A 24,560-nucleotide genomic window follows, 5' to 3' on the forward strand; every position below is an offset into this window, starting at 1 on the left:
TTATAGTTACTCTTTGAGTTCTACATTGATTTGCAAATCTAGAATTTGGTTATTTCGGTAATCAAATTTTAGGTTGATATAGCCAGAAAAAAAGGAGTTTATTAGTTTAAACATAAAAGCCTTTGCCAACGACTCATAATATCTTATTACCAAGATTGAATAGAGTGGTTACCAAACAGATTTATACTTTACTGTTTGGAATACGATCAAAAGGATTGATGATTCACGTGCATGACTCTAGAAGTCAAAAGAGCATGGATACTGAGGAAACTAAGTAGATAGGGGTAGTCTACTTGGTCTCAACTATACGAAGTTGGTATTATATTTTGTATAGCGCCTTGATTCTGAGAGTATTCAAAACTGGACTAGGTCCCGGGGTTTTTCTGCATTTGCGGGTTCCTCGTTAAAAAAATCTTGTTGTGTCATTTACTTTGTTTTCCACATTAAAATTTTTATTATAATTAAGTAAATTACACATGCATGTTAATCCGAATTTACTTGACGTTGATCCTAGTAGTCAATCAGTTATTACCGTAACTATTGCCAAGTAAATATCTTATTGTCACATTGTTTCGACCTCGTCCATAAACAATCACACAAGGTATATGACGTAAGTTGTATTGTCTCGACTCTGTACGAAGACGATTACTTAAGATACCAGACTTATAGATTGATATTTAAAAGATTGTGGTATATTTGGGTATCCTCGTCTTTTCACTTTCCTATTAATCTTCATTTCCATTTTAAATAAAAATATATATGGCTATAAGATCTTAAAATCTGACCAGATATAAAAATTGGAGAGATTAGGGTATACCCTAATTAATTGGGATATACCAAATAATACAAAATAGGATTATTTTGGAGTAAGACCCATTTTTGAAAATGACAAAATTTTCCTTGTTTAATTAGCATTAATAAATCTGTTTAGCTTAATTAATTTAGTTAGATTAGTTAGTTGAATTAAAGATTATGAAATTATGTTTTTGTTAGGCTGAACTTATGGATTACGTGGGAAGATTTTTGAGAGTTTTTTTTTATAACGGAAATGTAACCACACTAACCAAACTTCTAAAAAGGGATTGCAAAGTTGTTTAATGGTTTCATTCCCCAAATTACAGAAGAAATGAGCACTTTCAGGACTGAAAGTATGAAAGTCAGCATGCTCGACAAAACAGAAAGATAACGACTAATATCTTATGGGCTTAGTCGTCAGGGTCGAAAATTGTATGAGGGGACGACCAAACTTTAATTGTCGACTTAGGGAAAACAAATCGTACCGACTAATAAACCATTCTAAACACAGAAAAACCATGTTTTCGCGAGCTATTAGTCGGCATAGTCGATAATCTACAAATTGACGACCACCGCTTAGTTGGCATGGTCGATAATACAAAATGACGATCAACACTTAGTCGTCAAGGTATTATTCCAATAAGGTGACGACCAATAACCAAATAGTACACAAGAAAAATTACTTCTGAAAGTGATTAGTCGTCATGTTAGGATTTTTAAACCCTGGCGACTAATAATACGACATCAGTAGTCATCAAGGTATTAGGTTGAATATCATGACGATCCTGTAAAATGTTACTTTCATAAATGAAAAGTCGTCACGATATTCAACTTAGGAAGATAACGACTAAGTAAAACATAAAAGGTCGTCATGGTCGTCGAACATATATCCTAACAACCACATAACTGCAGCTTCTGGATTTTGAATTTTTGGACCTAATTTGACATGCAAACAACAAATTAAAGTATTGAAACGAGTTTATGTAATCACTTACTTTCACAATCTCGTCATTTAATCGACAAGTTTTTTTTCGTAACTTTACCCCATTTGGTCAGCCCTTAACCTTACTTTTATGTCCACTTAAACTTGGGTATATCCCAATTATTTTGGATATTATCCTAATCTGGCCGGTATATAAAATCCATAAAACCAAGATATTTGTTTTTCATTTTTCTTTTAAACATTTCCCAAAATAATAAAGTTACTCGATATATATTTTTTTAATATACTAAACATGTTAGTTTTAGTTTTAGTAAGTGGGAATGTTATAAATTCCCTCCATTTTTGTTGACCTTGCACAAATACTCCCGAGGGATAAAAAATATTTTTTTGGTTAACTTGAGAAAGTTGCTTCAACTTTTTAGAAACAAATTGTATAAAGTTGCGTCCACTTCCGGAAGCAACTTGTGCTAGTTGCGTCCACTTCTGCAAACAACTTGTGCTAGTTGCTTCCAATTTTCAGAAGGTAGGGGCATTTCTAAAAATTGAATAAGGATATATAGTAAGGGAGAATTTTGAGGGATATTTAAATATTGTTCCCTTTTAGTAATAATCTAGTATTTGATTAGGGTAGTTATGGAATTTTCTCCGATCCCCTTAATATTTTGACTTAGTCAATTAGGACAGTTAATAAATTAATATTTTTCAAATTAAAGGGAGTATTATATTAAGGGGATCGGAAAAAATGATGTATTTTTTTCTACTAGCATTTTATTTTTCAACTAGCATTTTCTCCCTCTACCTTAATTAAAGGCAGAGGGAGTATTTGAAATTGATGTATTATATTTTTCATCAAGAACAGGATGATTATCTGATGTGTTTATTTTTTTTTCATCTTTGACGTATTTGAACTTGATGTATGCAGCCTTGTTATATTTCATCTTTCGGAATTAAGAAAGAAAAAGTTGAGTGGGCTTGTGTGCCTTTTCAGTCAGCTTTTATATCAAATAGACAAATTCATGACAACATCGTTATTAGCCACGAAATCTTGCATTCTTTTAAAAAGAAAAGGAAAAAAATCTAAAACTGGTTTTATGGTAATAAAGCTTGATCTTTCCAAAGCTTTTGATAGATTAGAATGGTCTTTCATCATATCAGTTTTTAGAAAACTAGGTTTCTCTGAGGATTGGTGTCAATTAATTTTTCAATATATCAGCACAGTTTCTTATTCTGTTTTAGTGAATGGTTCACCAGGTGAGATGTTTTTTCCTTCTAGGGGTATAAGGCAGGGAGATTGTCTGTCCAGGGAGATTGTTTTTTCCTTCTAGGTATGGAAGTTTTATCCCAACTACTTCTAAAAGGTGAATCAGATAAATTAATACAAGGTTTTAAAATTAGAAAAGATAGTCCATCCATTTCACATCTGTTTTTCGCCGATGATTGTATGCTTTTTTCAAAAGCTTCTCTTTTGTATGCTAGGAGTATTATGAAAATTATAAATGATTTTGCAAAAGCTTCTGGTCAAGCGATTAATTTTGAAAAATCAGGTTTTTTACTAGTGTTAAGATGCATCATAAACATAAAAAGCTTTTATCCAAAACCCTTGGGATTAAATATATGAGTAGTTCTGAGAAGTATTTGGGTACTCCTCTTTTTATCAACAGAGATAAAACAAAATCTTTTCAATTCTTAATTGATAACTTTTATTCTAGATTGAGTAATTGTAAAAGATCAAATCTTAATTGTGCTGGTAGAACAGTTGTTACAAAACATGTTCTCTCTAGTCTAGTTGTCTATCATATGTCGTGTTTTCCCTTTCCTAAGAAAATTACTTCTAAAATTGATTATGTTCAAAGAACTTTTTGGTGGTCTAAGAAGGATCCAAGACATGCAGCTTATTTTCGTTCTTGGATGGACATTGGTAAATCTAAATGCAGTGGTGGCCTGGGTATTAGAAACTCTTATGTTGTTAATAGGGTTTTCATAGCTAAACTTAGTTGGAGGATTATTCAGAATTCGAAGCTTTTGATCTCCAGATTTCTAAAGGATAAGTATTTTCCTAACCAAAATTTACTGGAAATTGATAAAGCTGTTGATTCGTCTTCTTGGAATTGGAAGAGTATTGTCAATAGTTTAATCTTTCTCAATTCTAATATATTCAGGAAAATAAATGATGGTAATTCTACTAGAATTTGGTCTTCAATTTGGTTACCTGGTACTTCGTCTCCGCCTGTGTCTATTAACCCTGACTTCAATGATTATACTTTTGTTAGTGAGCTTATTGATGTGCAAAATCATTGCTGGAATATTAACCTTTTAAATTCTTTATTCTCCCCGAATGATGTTATCAAGATTAGAACAGTTAGGTTTAATCTGCAGCTTAAAGATAAAGTTATGTGGGCTCATACTAGTAATGGTAAGTTTACTATTAAATCGTCCTATAAGGTGTATATGAATGACAGTTTTTCGGTTGAAGATGCCTCTTTTTGGAAGAAAGTTTGGTCTTTAGATTGTCTTCCTAAAATTAAGTTCTTCATGTGGAAGATTTTTGCACAAATGCTTCTTGTTAATTCTTTGCTTAAAACTTATAATCCTTATGTTGATGATATTTGTCCTTTGTGCAACAATGATATGGAGTCCATGATTCATTTATTATTTCATTGTCCTATTGCTTTTCATGTGTGGTTTGGTTTGTCGTTTCAACATCTGGTTCATTCTGTTTTTTTTTGGATTGAAGATTTCTTCCTCAGCTGGTTTGATAATCACTTGGGGAAGTCTCCTTTTGCTGTGAATTGGTCAAGTATTGGGCTATTATTATGTGGTTTATATGGAAGACAAGATGTGATGTGGTTTTCAAGAAAGTTTCTATTAATATGGATAAAATTATTTTAGATGCTAAAAGAATGATCAATACTTACATTGCCCCTTCTTTGATTGTTAAGGAAGTTAGTAGAAAGGTTAAAACTTCAATAAATGTTGCGGAGTATATCATGTTTTTGGATGGATCCTTTAAGAGTTTAACATGGAGTTGTGTTTGATTCTCTGTGATAATGCAGGTAGAATAGTTCGCTCTCACTCGGACTTTGGACTGATTTCAGAAGCTGTTGGCGCTGAGGCGAATGCGCTTTTTTTGGGTATCTCCTGGGCGAAGGAGATGGATCTGACTGAAGTCTTATTTGTGAGTGATTGTCTCCAAGTAGTGGATTTTGTTAATGGAGACAATGTAAATATAGATTGGAGATGTAGTGATTTGTCGGAAGATTGCAGGGTTTCGCTTTTGAATAGTAATAATTTTAATACTGTCTTTGTTAAGCGTTCAAAAAATAAATTAGCTGATCGGCTTGCACGTGGGACTAGGAAGTACTGTATTAAGGATAATTGAGTCTCTTTTCCTCCTTTTTGGATAATTTTGTAAGAAGGAACCCATATCAGATGTTTGTATTTTTCTTCTTGGTTAATTTAGGGTGTGTTTTTCGGGAAAAAAAAAAGAGTGGGCTTTTGTAAAACAGTATTGTAATCGTTTTAAATGTCCTTCCTTCTTTGACCATTTTCACCCAGCACCAAGTTGGTTAGTATCATGTTTATAAAATTTAAGTGGTAAATATGATTATTCTAATCATTCCAACCCCCTTGTTTAGCAGGCAACTCAGTTCTTGGTGCTTATGTATGAATCCATATAGTACTGCAGTGCAGTGTCGAGACGTTCTTAGCTTCTTCATTCATGCTCACCTATACAGAAAGTCATCCTTTTAGTTGGTCCATACGACTGTGCCATTGACCTCAATTTCAAAGAAAGAGAAAAAAGCACTAATCATTAATTTAATTCTATGAAGGAAAGAAAGAGAGTGTACTATACTGGTGTGCTGGGGTGTGGTCGCACTGAGATGATATGAATCTACTTGGAAACCACTAGATAGAGAAAATAAACATGTGACTAATTAAAAATGACGAATGCTAAAAACTCATCTACATTGTGGGTGCTCAGTTAGCTTCACTCTTTCTATATCCATACATATATATAAACCCCATGTTGTGATCTCAAAGAATAACACCTTCCTCATTTCCTCTTAACCAAACTAAACAACTTTTCTTTTAATTTTAAACCTTCACATCCATTACTAAATTTAGTATTCATCAGTTCCCAGATTACTTATTTTGATTTAGCTTACCAGAAAAGCCTTGAATTTTACTAGCAATGGCAATTGGCTTAATTAACAACACCATCTTGAAAGCCGGTTCTTCCTTTCAATCACTGACCACGATGAATGATCAATCAGTTAATATCCCTTCTGAAGATGTTGTAATTCCGCTCACAATCTTCGAGAAAGCTGCTTTCGATCTTCATGTAGCTGTTTTATATGCATTCAAACCACCCGTAGGCGTAGATAATCCACAGGGCTAGGTGGCAAGATCCTAAGCTATGATACACCAAAGAAAAAAGAGCGGCGAAGCACAGGATAGAACCAAACGGCGCAAAGAGCGAGGTATCACGTGGATCGGACGTGATGGCCCAATAGGTGTTGGATGTGATGTGACCCTTATCCTCTGACAGGTCAGGCGAACAATAAGAAAACACTCGGTCAGACGAAGGAAGATGGTCAAACAAAGGAGCGAGAAGAAAGAAGGGCGACATCGTGCTAACCAGGCGATACAGACTCGTCCTCGGGTGAAGAACTATCGGTCATACCAGGAAGTCGGGCGATCAGTGAAGGTCCGATAGAGAACAGCTAAAATGATGTAATGTGACCAACATTGTAATTTTGTTGTATGTCGACTTTGGCCTATAAATATAAAGGCTAGTCGAGAGAGAATGAGAGGTCGGAAAGGGAGAGAAAACAAGGCATCCTACTTGAGTTGAGAGAACATCACCACTAGAGAGAGAGAGTACAACTTGTAACCAAAGAAGAAGAAGAATAATACACATCCTTTCACCCCATGGACATAAGTAATCATACCGAACCACGTAAATCCTTGTGTCTATATTTGTTTATGTTTCTTCATGTTGTGTGGAATCACCTTATACTCCATCAGATGTAGTGTGTAGTTTCATGCCACTACATTCTGGCGCCGACTAAGGGGAACGTCTAAGTTCTCCTGATACCTTGACTGCGTGTACCGGCAGAGACGATCCAAAAGCTCCTAAAAACACTTTGCGTGTTAGTTGATGCTAGGGGATGAACTCTGCTCGGCAAAAGTCTGTTTATAATCATTTGGTTTAAGTTCTGCTGGTATAGTTAAGTTTTTGTTGAGAAAATTGAGTTGTTAGCAAACATTTTCAGCTGGGTTGAATCTGAACATTCGACTAGTCTTGTCTCTAGCCGAGTCTGTTTTCAGGTCTCAATTTTCGTTTTCGTAGCATCTTTCGTACTTCTCTTCATATTTTGATCTTAGTTATTGTCTTGTGAGTCCGACAGCGGAAAACTCTTAAACTCCCAAGTAACATCTTTGATGTATGGTGGAAGTTGTTTGAGGTTCCCTGTTGGCTTGGGAAAGTACCGAAACAGCAGCACGACGAATCATACATTGCTGGTGAAAGAATCCAAGGAATCAAGGGAAGACATCCCTTTGCGGTTCCAAGAAGTGCATAAGTCTTAGTTTAGCTTTTTTCATGGCATGCTGACCTCATAAGAGTACGAATTTAGACCTTTTTTACTCGCAAAGAACTAGGTGCTAATGATTTGGAGTCTAGGGAATGTATGACAAGTTGTAGTTAATGCAGAGTCGTGGTACTGAGAGCGACGTTGTGCCCTTGAAAGCGACGTAGCAGGATACCCGTCTAAAAAAACACTTAGTGTCGGAACGTGGAAAACTGGCAAGGTAGCTTGGTAGGCCAGGGGGAATCGTACTTTTAAAACTCAGTCTTAGTGTCAGTCACCTTTTTCTTCCAAAAATTGTACGTGCAATAGAAACTTTTCAAAACAGGTCAAAGTAAGGTGTTGTCTGTTTTTGCTGACGTAGGTAGGGACGATTCTCGGACTGACAGTGTACCACGTCCGATGGCTAGCACGTCGGGAATAGGGAGAACTTTGAGGAACCACACGATTTCCGGTAGTAGCATGCAAGGGGGAGTAACTGGGACGAGGAGAGGGAGTGACGGGCATCCACCACCATAGGAATGCAAACTGTGGACGAGGAGATTGATCTGGGACGATACAATGACCCATTGCCTCTGGAGCGAATCGCCTCGCTAGCAAGGAGGGATGATCAAATAGATGTACTTACCGCGTCAGACACAGAAGATGACGAAGAAGCATTGATCCTGCATGCTCAAAGACGAAACATCAAACGACAAGCTGAGTATCAAGAAGCCCTCGGACGAGAGCAAGAACGGTTAAGGCGAGTACAACTTGGACGAGAAGCGGTTATCGGGGACGATCCGGCGACATCGACTCAGATACCTCCCAATATACCACCTCCACCACCTGTGACGATGACGCCACCCCTTGCTCATCTAGGCCATCCAAATGGTCACATCAGCCATGAGAGCACAGATCCAACACTGCTCGCGATTCTAGAAAGCCAAAGAAGGCAAGAGGCGGCTTTAAGATATCTTCAGCAGAGGAATCTGGATCTAGAGTTCGAGAACTATCAATTACGGAACTTAAGGCCGAGGTCGAGAGGATCCTTAAGTCGAGGAACATCGGGTCACCATGGCCGAATCGGGCAAGCACCACCTGCAGTGGGACCAAGCAATTCCGATCGATCGGGACCACCCCCGACACCACTTGTCAGGGGATACGGACCACCCGAGGAATCATCAACAGACGACGAAAGGCGAGAGAGGAACAATCAGCAGAGAAACACAAGGTCTGATAATGCAACTGAAGCTAAGCTGAGAGAGTTGGAGGAGAAGATAAGGAAGCTGTCAGGAACCGGGGAAGAAGACAAGCTCGTCGAGGTTATAAGCGAGGCCGAGAGGACCCCTTTCACCCAAGAGTTAGAACTAAGGGCCTTCCCACCTAAGTGCACGCTCCCCACCTTCCCATCGAGGTTCGACGGCACGGCAGACGCGGTGGAGCAGTTGAAGATGTACTCAATGTCCCTAATCCAATGGAAAAACCATGAGGTAGTAATGTGCAAGTTCTTCCCTGCAAGCTTGGAGGGCGAGGCGAGGAAATGGTTTTACAACCTCGCACCAGGGACAATTGACAGCTACGAGACTCTAGTCGAAGCCTTCCTTGAAACGTACATGCACAACAGCAGACCTCGGCCCAGGGTCAACAGGTTATTCACCTTGGCCAGACGGTTTAGAGAACCTCTCAGATCCTTGAATGATAGATGGAGAAATTTGTGTACGGAAATTGGGAAAGTACCAGTCGACCAGCAGATATTCGGGTTCGAAAATGCACTTGGGAGATCGGATCCCATCTAGGTAGCCATGTTCACTGAGAAACCACAAACGTTGAAAGAAATGAGGAAAATGCAAGAGCATTTCATCGCCCTAGAAGAAATCCAGGAAGAGTAAAGAGATAGAGGAGTGCAAGAAGCTAGTGCAGCGCCCGAGTCAACGTCGGACGATACTCAAAGACGGCCCGAGAAGAGACCGAGTCCGCCCGTGCGAGGAAATGGGAAGAAGGAATGGATAACTAAAGGGAAGAGTCCAAGGCACGAGGCGAGAACGTACACCCCTTTGAATGCTCCACTAGAAGAAATCTTCAAAGAAGTTGAAAAAAGGAGTGACATCATATACCCAGCTTCAAGAGGGATACAATTCGAAGAGACCAAGGATCACCCGGAATATTGCCATTATCATCAGTATCGAGGCCACTCTACAAACAACTGTTGAGAAGTGAAAGACATCGTGCAACACCTTATCAGAGATGGTTATCTGAGACAGTTCGTCTGACATCCAGCCCAGACGACCGCAGTGCCCAATGCACCAGTCCATCAGGTTCGGATCGACAGATCCACGCAGTTTGTCAACACAATTTTGCATTCCGCCACTCAAGCGTATAATCTGAATCCCGGAATAATGTCTAGAATCCACAAGAGAGATCATAGTGGGAAGGAAATTTTCATTGTAGCAAAAGCTTTGCCTATGGAACCATGGATGGTGCGACCTATCTCTTTCTCGGCCCAGGATGTTCCGATGAACGACCAAGCTCACAGTGATCCTTTGGTTATTACCCTGCTAATTGAGGAATGGGGGGTAAGAAGGATACTAGTAGATAGTGGGAGCTCCGTCAAAGTACTCTTATACGATACGTTCAAAAGTATGAAGTTGTCGGATGATATACTCGTCCCGTCAACATATCGTATATACGGTTTTAATGGGACGGTAACCATCCCGAAGGGCGAAGTAACTCTAAGGGTATCGGATGGAGGTGGCTACTTGGATACTTTGACCACATTCTGTGTGGTTGATGTCGCCTCGCCCTATGAAGCTATTATCGGAAGACCATGGATCGCGGGAATCAAAGGAGTAGCATCGTCCTATCATCAGAGATTATGGTTCCCAACGTACAAGGGGATAGCAGAAGTCGTAGGAGATCCACAAGCATCCCGACAATGCATGCAGGCCGACGCCCAGATAAATGAGGAGCGGCGATCACGGCAAAGGGGAGAGAAGAAAAAATCTAAAGAATCCAAAGTCGCAGAAGAACTGGAAAAGGTTATTTCGCAAGCGGTCATGGCTTACGAAGCATAAGGAAGCGAGCCTTCATAGCAATTAAAGGAGACGACGCCGGCGAAGGAATCAAGAACAAACATCTCGGCCGTGGAACCTACTCGAGAGATTAATTTGGGAACTTTAGAAGAACCAAGGGTGGTAAGGATCGAGTCCTTACTATCGGACGAACAAGTAAACCAGCTCGTGGAGGTGCTAAAGGAAAACATGGACGCATTCGCATGGAACATGCACGATATAGAGGGTATAGATCCAGAGGTATGTTGTCACCATCTAAGGATCGACTCAAGCTTCAATCCAGACCGACAAAAGATGAGGCGAATCGCACCAGAATTACAAGCGGCTGTCGAGAAGGAGCTAAAGAAGTTACAGGAGTCGGGAATAATTAGGAAATCGCACTACCCACAGTGGATATCTAACATGGTCGTGGTACCAAAGAGAAACGGAGGAGTCAAAATCTGTATTGACTTCAGCGACCTGAACAAAGCTTGTCCGAAGGACAGTTTCCCTCTCACAAGTATCGATCAGCTGGTGGAATCTATAGTGGGGTACGAGGCACTAACGTTGATGGACGGATACGCGGGGTATAACCAGATCCCACTGGCTCCCGAGGATCAAGAACACACCTCTTTCTTCACACCAAGGGGCCTATACTGCTACACCAAGATGCCGTTTGGGCTGAAGAATGCAGGCGCCACATATCAGAGGCTGGTGGGCGACATGTTTGAAGACCAGATCCACAAGACCATTGAGGTCTATGTCGACAATATGCTAGTAAAAAGTCGCCTAGCCAAGAATCACATCCGAGACCTGCGGGAAATTTTTCGGACGATGAGAGAATATAAAATGAAAGTTAACCCGACCAAATGCGATTTTTGGGTCACATCGGGAAAAATTTTGGGATATATCATCACTCCAAGGGGGATAGAAGCAGATCCCGAGAAAGTCAGGGCCATCCTCGAGATGCCGTCACCAGCCACAATAAAAGACGTACAAAAGTTGAACGGAAGTATAGCAGCATTGGGGCGATTCATATCTCGGTCGTCCGATAAATGCAAGGATTTCTTTTGCACTCTTAAAAAGGGAGAGAAATTCAAATGGACGGACACCTGTGAGGAGGCGTTTCAAAATATTAAGCTACATCTTGCAAGTCTTCCAGTATTACAAAGACCCGAGCCATCGGAGGTCCTCACATTATACCTCGGAGAAACTTCATATGCTATTAGTGCAGTCTTAGTTCGAAATGCAGGGAACGAGGAAAAGCCCGTTTACTTCATTATTAAGACATTGAGTCCGGTCGAGAAAAATTATACAAGGATGGAACAAATGATTCTAGCGCTAGCTTTCGCCACCTTGAAGCTAAGGACATATTTCCAAGCCCATCGGATCCGCGTGCTCACAAAATCACCTATTGAGGCGGTACTAGACAATGCAGGCCGATCTGGAAGGATCTCCAAATGGGGGGCGCAAATTAAACAGTTCAACGTTTTCTACGAAATGAGGACACAGTGAAGGCACAAGTAGTGGCAGATTTTTGGCAGATTTTCCACTAAGCGACGAAGATGAGGTCGAGGACATACCCGGAATGGAAGAAGATCGAGAAGACCCGGCCGACTTACTCGAGCAAGTAGCCCATCACGTTGGGAAGTATTCGTCGATGGAGCGTCGAACAAAGATGGATCGGGACTTGGGATAGTCTTTACCACACCAAAGGGACGAAAAATGGTCCATTCGTTTAGATTGGAATTTAAGGCGACAAACAACGTCACCGAGTACGAAGCTGCGATTCACGCCCTGAGATTAATCGTCGAGATGGGCCTACAAGATGTAAGCTAACTAGCGACTCAGTTGGTGATCCGACAAATCACAGGCAAATATGCATCACGATCCGATTTTGCAGAATACTGGGAGCTCGCCCAATTCTATATCAACCAGATCCCCACATCAAATTCGCCACATATGCAGAAAAGACAATCGACACTCGGACGCATTGGCATACATGCTCCCAGCTCGCAGACCCAAGTGTGGAGGGAATTCGTGTCATGAGACTCCTCGCCCCATCCATACCAGAGACACCCGAGATACGTCGACGTGGCTATCAATACGGCCGATAGATATCCAGACGGAGATTGGAGAAAGCCGATTCATTCGTACTTGGAGACAGGCGAGTTACCCAAGGGGCGCCGAGAAACAAGTCAAAAGCAAATCGGCGCTTATGAGTTAAGAGATGGAATTATACAGAAATCGTACTGGGACCCTCTTAAGATGTTTGAGTAAGGAAGAAGGCCAGACAATCTGAACGAACTACACTATGGGCAGCCGGAAATCACAGCTCGGGACGAAGTTGTCAGCGAGAGCGAAAATGATGGGATACTTCTGGACATACATGAATGATTATGCAAAACAAATGGCACGAGCTTGCTAAGAATGTTAGCGTTTTGGTAAGAATATACATACGCCATATGTAACTCTAAACTCGGTGGTGAGCCCTTGGCCCTTTGCCAAGTGGGGGATCGATATCGTGGGACCATTACATATGGGATCGGGGAAGAGGAAATACTTAATAGTAGCGACGGATTACTTCACTAAATGGGTGGAGGCGGCACCACTGAGACATATTCGTGACAAGGACGTCTTCAGGTTTATTTGGGAGCACGTCATATGTCGTTTCGGAGTACCGGCGGCCATCGTCTCGGATAATGGAAAACAGCTCCATGGAGAAAACATCGACCTGCTATTTAACACCTACAACATCAGAAAAAGAAAGGCTACCCCCATATACCCTCAAAGTAATGGGCAGGCCGAGATCACAAACAAAACTATCGCCCATAATATGAAGAAAAAATTAGATGGAGAGTACGGTAATTGTTGCGAAGAACTCTACAATGTTTTATGGGCCTATCGAACCACTCGAAGGGAAGCAACAGGGCTATCACCTTTCATGCTGACTTATGGAACCGAAGCGATACTACCAACTGAAGCGATGATACCCACCACACGAACTGAGGCATGGAGCCGAAACATATCGGCATATCTAATATTATATAAGCTCGATGACTTGGAGGAAACAAGGGAGATGGCGTTGCAAAAAATGGAGAATTACCAAAGAAGATTACAACGAGAATACAACAAACGAGTTCGACCAAGAGAGTTTCAACCGGGGCAATTAGTGTTGAAATACCTAGCCGATTGGGAACGTGACAAAAAGGGTGGTAAACTAGCGGCAAGATGGGGAGTACCATACACAATTGTGTCTAAGGCGGGTGAAGGAGCTTATCGATTACTCAAACCAGACGGCAAACCCGAGTTAAAATCGTGGAACGCACAACATCTGAAACTCTATTACCCATGAGGGGTTCGAGGGAAACAGGAAAACATACTTGTCATTCATTTCTTTAAAACCGCGAGGGGTAGGAAATATGACATGAGCGACCAATGGTCATTCTTACTCGGGGAAAAGCCAGTGAGGAAGTTCCGAGGTGACTTAGACTCGAATGGTCATTCGTACTCGGGGCAAAGCCAGTGTGGAGGTGCCGAGGTAACTTACAGTCGACTAGCTATCGATACTCGGGGCAGTGGAAGTGTGCAAGTGCCGAGGTAGCCTAAGGGTACTGGTGGTTGGAAGCCAGATACCAAAGGTTGTTAAGATATGATTTCTTCTCAGCCAGGTAACCTACTTACATCTGAAAGGTTACCCCCATCACAGGTGGCCGTGACCACTTGCCCGAGTTGGTTGGTCGATAACCACTCGGGATTATCGGGCCTAGACCTAGGGAGACTATAACCCTTTCACTGAATCTAAAAGATAGTGATGAGATACCTCGGCTGGGACATGGCATCGGGCCCGATGACCCTCCTTTTTGAGTGTGTTCGACAGAAAAGGCACTAATAACCAATACATGTGACATTAAATGCAGGTGCGTAGCATAAACAACAAGATAAGGCTGAAATTATCGAGAGAATTGTCAACACAGTGGAAAAGGCGGAAATTGTCAAGGAAAATAGAAAAGAAACAACAAGCTTGGCGACGCAGCACCCCATTTAAAAGAAGTTGTTCAAAGAAGCATGGGACAAGTGTTCAAACGGATTATAACCCGCAACAAAGGGCAAATTAGTGGCGCAGCACTACAAAAGGCGTGATCAACTCCTGGGTGGAACAACACCGGCCCCTCCCTTCCTATGAGCGACCTCGCGGCGCTTTTGCGCGATGTACTCGTTCATACTGGCCTTAATCACCTCAGCTAGCTCGCTCTGATGAGCGTTTCTCTCGTCCACAATTTGCTGAGAAAGATGCTCAGACCTCGACTCGGCGTCTTGGAGCTTAACCTTCGTCTCACCTTCATCCTTTTTCCACTGCTCCACCTCTTGCCCGAGGTTGTGCACATCTCGCTCCAGATCCTTCACACGCCCCTTCTCGGCTGTAACAGAGAATCACAAGCATGTTAGACAAGGAGTATAGCAGAATGCAGAATAAAAACAACAAATTAACTCGATCTAAGGCCACCCCAGCATACACCCAAGAGACATGATAGGGTTGACAACACAGATTCTAACGACTCCACTGACTTGGACAACTCATCCTCGGCCTTGGAAAGCTTCAAAGTTAACTCATTATAGTATTGTTCATTGAATTCATTTGAAGGGAAATATTTCTTGTGATCGCTCCACTCGGCCCTCTGACGATTATAGGACAATTGTAGCATCGATAACTGGGCTTGGGTCCACTCTAGGTCACTAGACAGCTTATCGAAGCCCTTGGTCCTTTCAAGAAGATCTCGGTTGGACTCTTCGGCCATAGCTTTTTCCCTCAAAATTCGTCGCCGATCTTCATGAAGATCTCGATTTTGAAGCCTAAGGGAACCATTTTGACTCTCCAGATTATCGGCTAGTAACGTTTTATCACCAGCAAGTCTCTGAAACATCCCCAAGCGAGCCCGCAAGTTATCTATCTCCTCGGGGACATACTCAAACAGCCGATATCTGTCCAATTCCTCTTGAAGTTGTTGGATCTAGGCCTCCTGTCGGTCTATCTTACCATCCTTATTGCAAATTCGTTGTCGAAGATTCTCCACAAGATCTTTCTCGATATCCCATTTTCTCTTCATAAGCCTATACTCCGAAGAAGCATCTAGATCTATACTAGATATTTCGGCTAGAAGAACAATAATTGACTCAGGATATTGGTACGAAGAACTCAATCAACACAACTCTGTAAAAAAATATACCTGAGCATCGGCGAGTTTGATCTCCAGGTCACGAGATCGTTCCTTCTCCTACTGAAGAGCAGCCTCCAACTTCCTAATCTCTTGTCGGCGGAGTGTAGCCTCCAACCTCGACCGATTCAACGCCTACAAATTTCATCCCAAGACGAGATTAGTAAGGCCCGAAAACATCAAAACGAAGAGTTCAGACAAACCACTTACCAGATTATCAAAGACCGACGCATTGTCAGGATACAGGGGCACGGAGGAAATCATCTGCTCATCAGTATAGGAGCCGAACTCCTCAGAGTGTAGTGCGCCAAGAGAATCACACAGAGGGCCCGATATGGTAAAAGATGTGTGAACACCCTAGGAAGAACCAACATCCATTGGGGGACGCTTTTGGAGCGATGTTTCGGTCGGCCCCTGAGCTCCAGGCTGCACGGTAGGAGTCAGAATAGTAGTCTCCAAGGGAATCTCCCCTTCTTTCTTCCCACCACAATCCTCATCAAACAGCTGCTCGTCCCCAAATATATCGTCCTCATCATCTTGATCGGGGATGTCGATCAGGACGTCCGAACTTTTCAGCATCACTCCCTTCGCCGCCACTTTTCCCCGAGGAGGATTACTCCTTGGAACCAAGCCTTCACCACCAATATCGGACCCTCCAACATCTTCATCCTCGCGCCTAGGGAATTTATGCACAAGGTGCAGCGTCAGAACACGTGAAGGAAAAAAACAGGGGCAAGTACATGTACTTAGGATAAAAGCTATATGTTTGTTACCTTCCCCTGGTCTTCCTCGACCCTTGTGCTAGAGCTCCTCTTCTTGGAAAGAGAAGTCGATTTGGTTGACTCACTCTGAGACTTAACCTACGAGAAAAAAGTAATCAATACCCTGAGCCGACACAGCAGGAATCGAAGAAAATGGAAAGAAAACAACATACCATGTCATCATTAATCACCCAGAATAAGTAAGGCTCCGCAGGAAACTGAGGAGGAGGAAAGCTACCATGCAAAATCTGACCGCGAACAAGCAAAGGAACCCGATCCCAGTATGGGTCATTAGTATGGCGAGCATGCTTGTTGGAACCTCTCCCTAGAGGATCAACATCCATCATCAATCGTTCAGCACCATCGGGCATAGACTTCAGACGATGAGGGCTGGCAGCAAAACCATCAAGGTCACCATTGGTAGATGTCCCACTCCGATAGTTCACAAGGAAAATTGGCGACAGTATATTTGGGAGCATCCTCGGGCCTGTAGGTCGACCAATCGGCCGTAGATCCATGACCCTCGCCCCGGTCTCTCCACTCATTCATCATACGGAAGGTGTTGCCATTCCACTGGGTCAAGGCCCGAGGCGGATGAAGCTGCGACAACACCTCATAGTAGAAAGGGCTAGTAGGGTTATACAAAGGAAAGCGAAGGTCGAGCTCTAATTTCCCACGAGTAACTATAACCGCCTCGGATGACTGATCATATCTGTCGACATCGGACTTTCTCAATACACCCGTCTGGCCCGAGACCAGGGATACCTCGTAGTTTTGAAGGCCAAATTCTTCCTTCAATTGTTCGATAAACTCATCATCAGACAAGTCTTTTGAGACTCTCTTATCAGACCTACATGAAAAGGAAAGAGATTCATCAGGGAAAAGGGAATTTATAGCACGATAATCGTGATGGGATGGACTCTCAAGCCAAAACAGGGAATCGAGAGAAACGACATCGCCCTCGGAGAAGGTATCACTCACGCACCTTTTTTCGGTCATTGACGGAGAAGAAGAAGCCATGGCAAGAAAAACGAACAGGGAGATACGAGCTCTGATGAAGAGAAAAGCAAAAGGAAGAACTAACCACAACTGTCGCGAATCTCACCAACATAAACAACAAAGACGAAGATTAAAAAGAGAAGTGAGTCACCGGAATTAATGGCGTCGTCAACAAAGGGAGGAAGAGAAGAAAGATGAACAGCACTTCGTTTCTCTGAAAAACGGCGAACAAGGGAGTGAGAACATAAGGGAGGGTATTTATAGGGTGCAGCGCCTCAAGCGATAGCAACGGTTACGAGTCATAAAGGAGAGTTAGTGGGAAACTGCATGGCGGAATTCCCGGCACGCTCGAGGACGTGGGAAGATGGAACGATCTTATTTCCCTCGTGTCAAGCACACGAGCGAAAGAAGGGGCATAAATGTAGGTGTAGATAATCCATAGGGCTAGGTGGCAATATCCTAAGCTATGATACACCAAAGAAAAAAGAGCGGCGAAGCACAGGATAAAACCAAACGGCGCAAAGAGCGAGGTATCACGTGGGTCGGACGTGATGGCCCAATAGGTGTCGGATGTGATGTGACCCTTATCCTCTGACAGGTCGGGCGAACAATCAGAAAGCACTCGGTCAGACGAAGGAAGATGGTCAAACAAAGGAACGAGAAGAAAGAAGGGCGACATCGTGCTAACCAGGCGATACAGACTCGGCCTCGGGTGAAGAACTATCGGTCAGACCAGGAAGTCGGGCGATCAGTGAAGGTCCGATAAAGAACAGCTAAAATGATGTAATGTGACCAACATTGTAATTCTGTTGTATATCGACTTTGGCTTATAAATATAAGGGCTAGTTGAGAGAGAAGGAGAGGTCGGAGAGGGAGAGAAAACAAGGCATCCTACTTGAGTTGAGAGAACATCACCACTAGAGAGAGAGAGTACAACTTGTAACCAAAAAAGAAGAAGAATAATACATCCTTTCACCCCGTGGACGTAGGTAATCATACCGAACCACGTAAATCCTTGTGCCTATATTTGTTTATGTTTCTTCATGTTGTGTGGAATTACCTTATACTCCATCGGATGTAGTGTGTAGTTTCATGCCACTGCACCACCCATGCCATCAAATGAAGTCTTGAAAGATGCACTCTCCAAAGTTCTTGTTTACTACCCACACTTAGCAGGAAGGTTCATAACCGACGATCTAGACCGAACTTGTATCATTCTAAACAACGCAGGTGTTCGCATAACCGAAACCTACATCCCCTCAACGCTTGCTGAGCAGCTCCCATTCAATCCATCGAAAGATGTTAGCCATCTCCTTCCACCTGTTGAAGGAGTTGAAGAGTTGTTCCAAATTCAACTCAACCGATATGCATGTGGTGGTCTAGTCATTGGTGAAACGTCTCATCACCGTGTTGCGGATGGTCAATCCATGAGTTCTTTCTTTGTGGCATGGGCTAGAATGGTCCGAGGTCTCGACATAGAAACACTTCCTTATCATGATAGATTCGCTGTTTCTCAACCAAGAAACCAACCTAAAATTGAATTCGACCATCCATCAATCGAATTCAAAAAGACAACTGTTAATCCAGAGACTACCCCAGTCTTTTCTTCCATTGAAACTTTGATCATCAACTATTCTACCGAGTTCATTAACAAGCTCAAGTCTAAGGTTGTTGAAGAAAACTGTAACCCACACAAACGATACAGCACTTTTGAATGCTTACTTTCTCATGCGTGGAAGAAAGTGACCTAAGCTAGAGGACTTGACTTGGAAGAGTCGACCCAAGTTAGAGTTGCTGTAAATGGAAGAGCAAGAATCAAACCAGCAGTACCCATGGAGTATTTCGGCAATTTAGTACTGTGGACTTATCCAACCTTGAAAGTGAAGGAATTGTTGCAAGAGAGTCATTCATATGTAGCAAAAGCAATCCATGATGAAGTTATTCGTGTAGATAATAGGTATTTCAAATCCTTCATCGATTTCGGAGCAACAACAATAGGTGGAGATGATGAAGGTGAGGACCTCGAAGCAACAGCGCCTGAATTTGGAAACACATTGTGTCCAAATTTGGAAGTCGACAGTTGGTTGAGATTTCAGTTTCATGATCTTGATTTCGGTGGTGGAAGTCCTTGTGCATTTTTTTCCACCCAACATTCCGGTTGAAGGTTTAATAATATTCTTGCCGACATGCAGTGAAGATGGAGGGGTGGATGTGGTGATTTCACTTTTACCTGAACATGTGCCTCTCTTTAGACAAATTTCCCACTCGATGGATAACTAGCCAATTTTCCTAATCAACTTCGTATTCAGCAAGATGAAGGTCGATCATCATGTATGTCATGTATGTTTAATAGTTGTTAATCAGTTCATTATTTGTTCACGGTAACATTTTTTCCTAAGTGAAATTAAATATCTTCTTTAATCTCTAAGTGAAACTAAATATATATATATATATATATATATATACAATTGTGTACTTCCTATTTATCCGAATTAATGAATATGTTAAATGAATCAGCTGATACATATTGTGCGCATTGCTCCAAGGAAAGGTATTAAGGTATTTGTTCTGTTCTGATTCCTACTATTAGGGGAGGGAGCTTGTTTCTTGATCAGTGAAGCAAGATCGGTAAAAAATAATTGCTTAAGAAAACCACTGGACAAAAGTTCCAACAAAAACCACTGGAAGAAAACCAATTACAGACCAAAATTCCAACTACTACACTAATCAAGCCTGTGTGAAACTCCTGGCCTGAAAAGTATAGCCTGACCTCTCTCTGGTTTACTAACTCCCTTCTTGGCCAAACTGTTGGCCAAGAAATTAATCTTTGTATAAGCATGTCTGGATGATTGGATTGCTAGAAATTCCTTATAAGCATGTCTGAACTGGATTGCTAACCTTGGGGAGATTTGTCGAGTACTAATTGAATAAACCTTGCATCAAATGCTTAGATTACAAAATTGATACATGTAACTGATTCCCACCAATTGTTGTCACAGAATTGGAGGAGATTTTAAAGCAAATGTCAACGTCACAACTACTACTAAATCTAAATGCAGGTCTGAACTAAACAAATTTTAAGTTTTCCAGGTCTTTCCTTGGTCAACTATTTTTTCACAAAATCAAACATATAGCACCAGATTGAAACAATCAATTTGCAGTTCATAACGAAAACATCAATTAAACCTGAGAAGGTAGGAAGTAGTAACAAGTGATACTAAATAATATTCATAGATCCCTTATAAACATCTTAAAGGAAAAAAGAAAAAAGCACTGTCTGAGCAGAACTAAATGGATGCATAAGAATTTACAACTTCTTGTTCGTCGGTCTTATCTACAAGAACGTGTTTTCCTTTACTTTCCCCAGGCCTCATAGTGTTACCTGGCATTGCAGTTAAAACCCAAATGTGTTCTCCCCACTGTAAGTCATGTACAGGAACCCATCTTCATCCTTGTTTTCCTCATAGATTGCAGACATCATAGCAGCTGCACCCAACAACACAAAACACCGACCAATTAATTAACACTGCAGCTTCTTCCAACAAAACAAAATAAATGTTTAATACGGAGTGGTTTCTCACCTGTGGGTGGAAGAATGTTCTTAACAAAGATGAATATGGCTTTCTCAGCACTAAGCTTGATCCTCTTTCGAACCACATAAACAAACTGTCCAACAGTCAAATCAGCAGGAACTAGGTATCTGCAGTCATCATTGATAGAGAAAAAAGCTTAGAAAGCTTAAAGCACAGAAGATAAAGCATAACTGCTTTCACAATATAGATGTAAATTAAATAAGAGACTCGCGCCAACTGGAAATAAGATGACTTGTTCAGTTCATAATGAAACGAAAAAAGAAAAACTCCGACATAGAACAAGCAACAACAGCGACAGAGGAAATGGAACATACTAGAATTTAAACTTCATCTTTCAAAATTTAAGAAAAAACAAAGAGAGAGAGTGACTAACTTCTTCTTATCGATATCAGGAATGTCACTCCTCTCAGCCTTCTCCACAATCACCTGTGAAAGACAATGAGTTGAAAGTCAGCTACATGATTCTGATGCCAAGTGCAGATATCCAAGGGGAAAAAAAGAAGGTTTTGTAAACATAAAACTAAACCAGAAACTTACAGGAATTCTATCAGGATACTTCTCCCTGATGCGAGCAGCTTCAGCCTGTCTCCTCTCTGTCAATCACAAGAACAACAGTTTTAAAATAACCCATGTAAAACACAAAAATAAAGCGGAAAAAACTGCAACCAAGTAATATCAATCAAAAAGAAATATCAGAACTAAAGCTAAATAAATCATAGTTTAACCCAAGAACAGTCTTCTTATCTACCACCACTACTGTAACATTCAATTACTTCAACAGCAGTAAACCGGAAAAATCTATATTCATCAAGCTCGGTAACATTAACTCCATCATAGATGTCATATCACTAACATAATTGACTCATATCTCATGAATCTTCTTTAACATAATTGATTCATATCTCATGAATCAACCTTTAGCAGTCGTAACAACCGAAAAGAAATACATATGGGTGAAGTCATTACAATCAAACAAGTTCTAAATACTTAACCAAAAATAGAAAAATCTCATACGAGTAATCACAAAGTAGTATCAGAGTCAAGATTAAACCCGATCCCCAAATCAAACAATATATTCCGTTTGTTGAATTAAAGGAATCAAATAGCCCTAAGACCTAAATAAATTCCAACGAAATTCAGAGAAAAATCGAAATAATTAAATAAAAATAGAAAGTGATTTAAAGAAGAACAAACCTAGGGGGTGTTCCAGCTTAAACGAGCTCTTAGCAGCCATGGAGAAACTTGTTGAACGATTTCCTTCTGTGATTTTGCAGCAGCGACAAAACATAAGTAATATACAAGCAAAGAATCAAAGTAATATACAGATTAAAAACGAATACATACAAATAATAAGAAGATGAAACCCTACCAAACGAGAAAGATCGAGTTAGGGTTGTTGTTTTTTTAGAGAGAAAGATCGGTCGATTGAGAAGTCGCTGCTTGTCAAAATCAAAAAGAAGAGAAATGTGATCTTGAAGAGGAAGGAGATATATAGCGAAGAGCTAGGGAAACCTAATTTTTATAAGAAAGGGTAAAGGATTGTGTCGGACCCTTATATTGATGACTTTGTTTCGCTAACTTGTCGGACTATTCAGTGTTACTATCTCACATGGTAACTCGGTAATTGTTCGTTTTCACCGACTTATGCTTTTTTTTTCCTTTTGGACTAGGTATTAGGCGGTTAGACCCGGGAGTTGAGCCTAGAAGACTGGGCCCTGTGGCTCTTCCCAGGCTATTCCCAAATTCCTTCACACGTCAGTTTGGGAAGAGCTTAGGACCAGCGGTAATTCCCAAAATAAGTAGAGGACTGTTAATTGGTTAGACATTCCTAGTAAGAAAAATGGTTAGTCATCAACCGTTTTTAACAAAACGGATTCTCATTAATCGTTTTCGTTGAAACGGATACTTGTTAGTCGTTTTGTCTGTCTTGACCAATCAACATGGATCCAACCGGGTAACCATTATTTGGTTTACTATTTCTTCTCAACATATATAGAGAACTCGATCAGGATTCAATGCATGCTTCCACTTTCATGGTTTTGGGAGAAAACCCAAGGCTCATCCCATAACCATCACCTTCCCACTCTCTCATCTCGAATCTTTGATTGGGTTTGTTCAAGAACTTTCCAGTTGCTAGTTCCAAGTGGTTGTAAGTAACTTTATCCACTCATTAAGCAAAGGTAATGCCTTATAAACTAAAACCCTAATTTGGTTTAATCGTTTAATTGATTTATTCTTGTTACGTTTTATGATGAATAACATAAATTGAATGAATGTATTATTGTTAGTTACTGCTTTGTGCGTATCTTATTTGTATAACATTATTAATTTTAGTGATTTGTTGATGAACATAGTTAGTAATTTAGAGAAAAATAATCCAAGTGATGTTGCATGTCTAATTATTTTGGTAATTTACAAGATAGTGATATTATCTCGTATGTAATTTGCTACAATTTTGTTAGAATAAATTGCAGTTGTTGTTGGCTGTTAACTTCGGTATTGTTTCATTCCAATTTTGCGATTATTAGTTGTTTACTTTGTTAATTTCATTGCAAATTTTGCGTTGTTGTAATTTGCAGCATGCCTTTATAAAGGTAGATGTCAATTAAGTATGGGGTTCGGCTTGGAGATTATTCTGATGATGAAGAGACATGATAATTTTTTCATCATGTATCAGGTTATGCTACAAAATACTCAGAATTTACATCAACCAATTCCAAAGCAAGTCAGGCAAAGAAAATCAATTTATAGAGGTAGTGTGGAAGCAGATGCAGGGATGATGCAGGATTATTTTAACGATGGTTGTACTTGGGGACCAAAAAAACTTCATGGTCGTTTAGGTATGTATCGACCACTTTTTTAAAGGATTTTTCATAAGATTTATGAGGTTGACCCAGACTTTCTACAATAAAGAGATGTTGTAAGGATTTCAGGCCATGGCCCACACATGAAAACGTATGTTATTATGAAGTGTCTTTGTAAAGGTATTCCACCTGATAGGGTGGATGACTATACCCGTATGTATGCATCTGCTATTTACTATTATATTAAGAAGTTTTGTGACGCCATTATGTTTGGGTTCAATGCGAAATATATGAGACATCCCACCGTGAATGATACTAAGTGGTTTTTGAAGGAGAACGCAGCACGAGGGATCTCAGGAATGCTTCGTAGCCTAGACTATATGCATTGGGGTTGGAGGGTGAAAATGTGGGGGGTCTAACAACCACATCCAACAATTCATTTGGAAATCTGAGAGGACTTACTCCAATATACATTCTAGAGAATCAACTAGACAGTCAGACTCAATCTAAAATAAAGTATATCAAAGAGTTTAATATCTCTAACTCTTAATTCAATCCACAATCAGCAAATAGAAATCTGAGCCCGATTGAATATAAGAGGAATTACTTGAACGGTACCAAAGACCAATGTTCAAGTGTCAATCAATGTAAATCAACAACCAAAGGTTGTGACAAAGCGGGGGTCTAACAACCACACCCAATATTTCGCTTAGCAATCTGTATGGAAAAACTCCAATATACTTTCTAGAGAATCAACTAGACAGTTAGAATCAATCTAGACAAAAGAATATCAAAGAGTTTATACCTCAATCTCTCTATTTGATCTTTA

The 24,560-nt window shown here is 40.8% G+C and overlaps 1 protein-coding gene and 1 pseudogene across 2 annotated transcripts; one reads left to right on the forward strand and one right to left on the reverse strand.

Moving 5' to 3' along the window:
* The first annotated feature begins 5,799 nt into the window (after window positions 1-5,799).
* LOC113333581 lies at window positions 5,800-19,749 on the forward strand (annotated as a pseudogene).
* A 726-nt stretch (window positions 19,750-20,475) lies between these two features.
* On the reverse strand, window positions 20,476-22,455 carry LOC113305160 (autophagy-related protein 8C). Of its 2 annotated transcripts, XM_026554265.1 has the most exons (6): window positions 22,297-22,455; window positions 22,122-22,187; window positions 21,465-21,520; window positions 21,301-21,353; window positions 20,916-21,034; window positions 20,476-20,820 (listed from the first exon to the last, which is right to left on the reverse strand). In XM_026554265.1, exons 2-6 carry the CDS (start codon window positions 22,159-22,161, stop codon window positions 20,729-20,731), a joined length of 360 nt encoding a protein of 119 aa, XP_026410050.1. In that variant the 5' UTR covers window positions 22,162-22,187; window positions 22,297-22,455; the 3' UTR covers window positions 20,476-20,728. The 2 variants fall into 2 exon arrangements, with proteins under 2 accessions (XP_026410050.1, XP_026410044.1); XM_026554259.1 differs by lacking the exon at window positions 22,297-22,455 and having other exon boundaries at window positions 22,122-22,230.
* Between the last annotated feature and the right edge of the window lie 2,105 nt (window positions 22,456-24,560).

The sequence above is a fragment of the Papaver somniferum genome, chromosome 1 (assembly GCF_003573695.1).
Source record: "Papaver somniferum cultivar HN1 chromosome 1, ASM357369v1, whole genome shotgun sequence".
NCBI classification, from domain to species: Eukaryota; Viridiplantae; Streptophyta; class Magnoliopsida; order Ranunculales; family Papaveraceae; genus Papaver; species Papaver somniferum.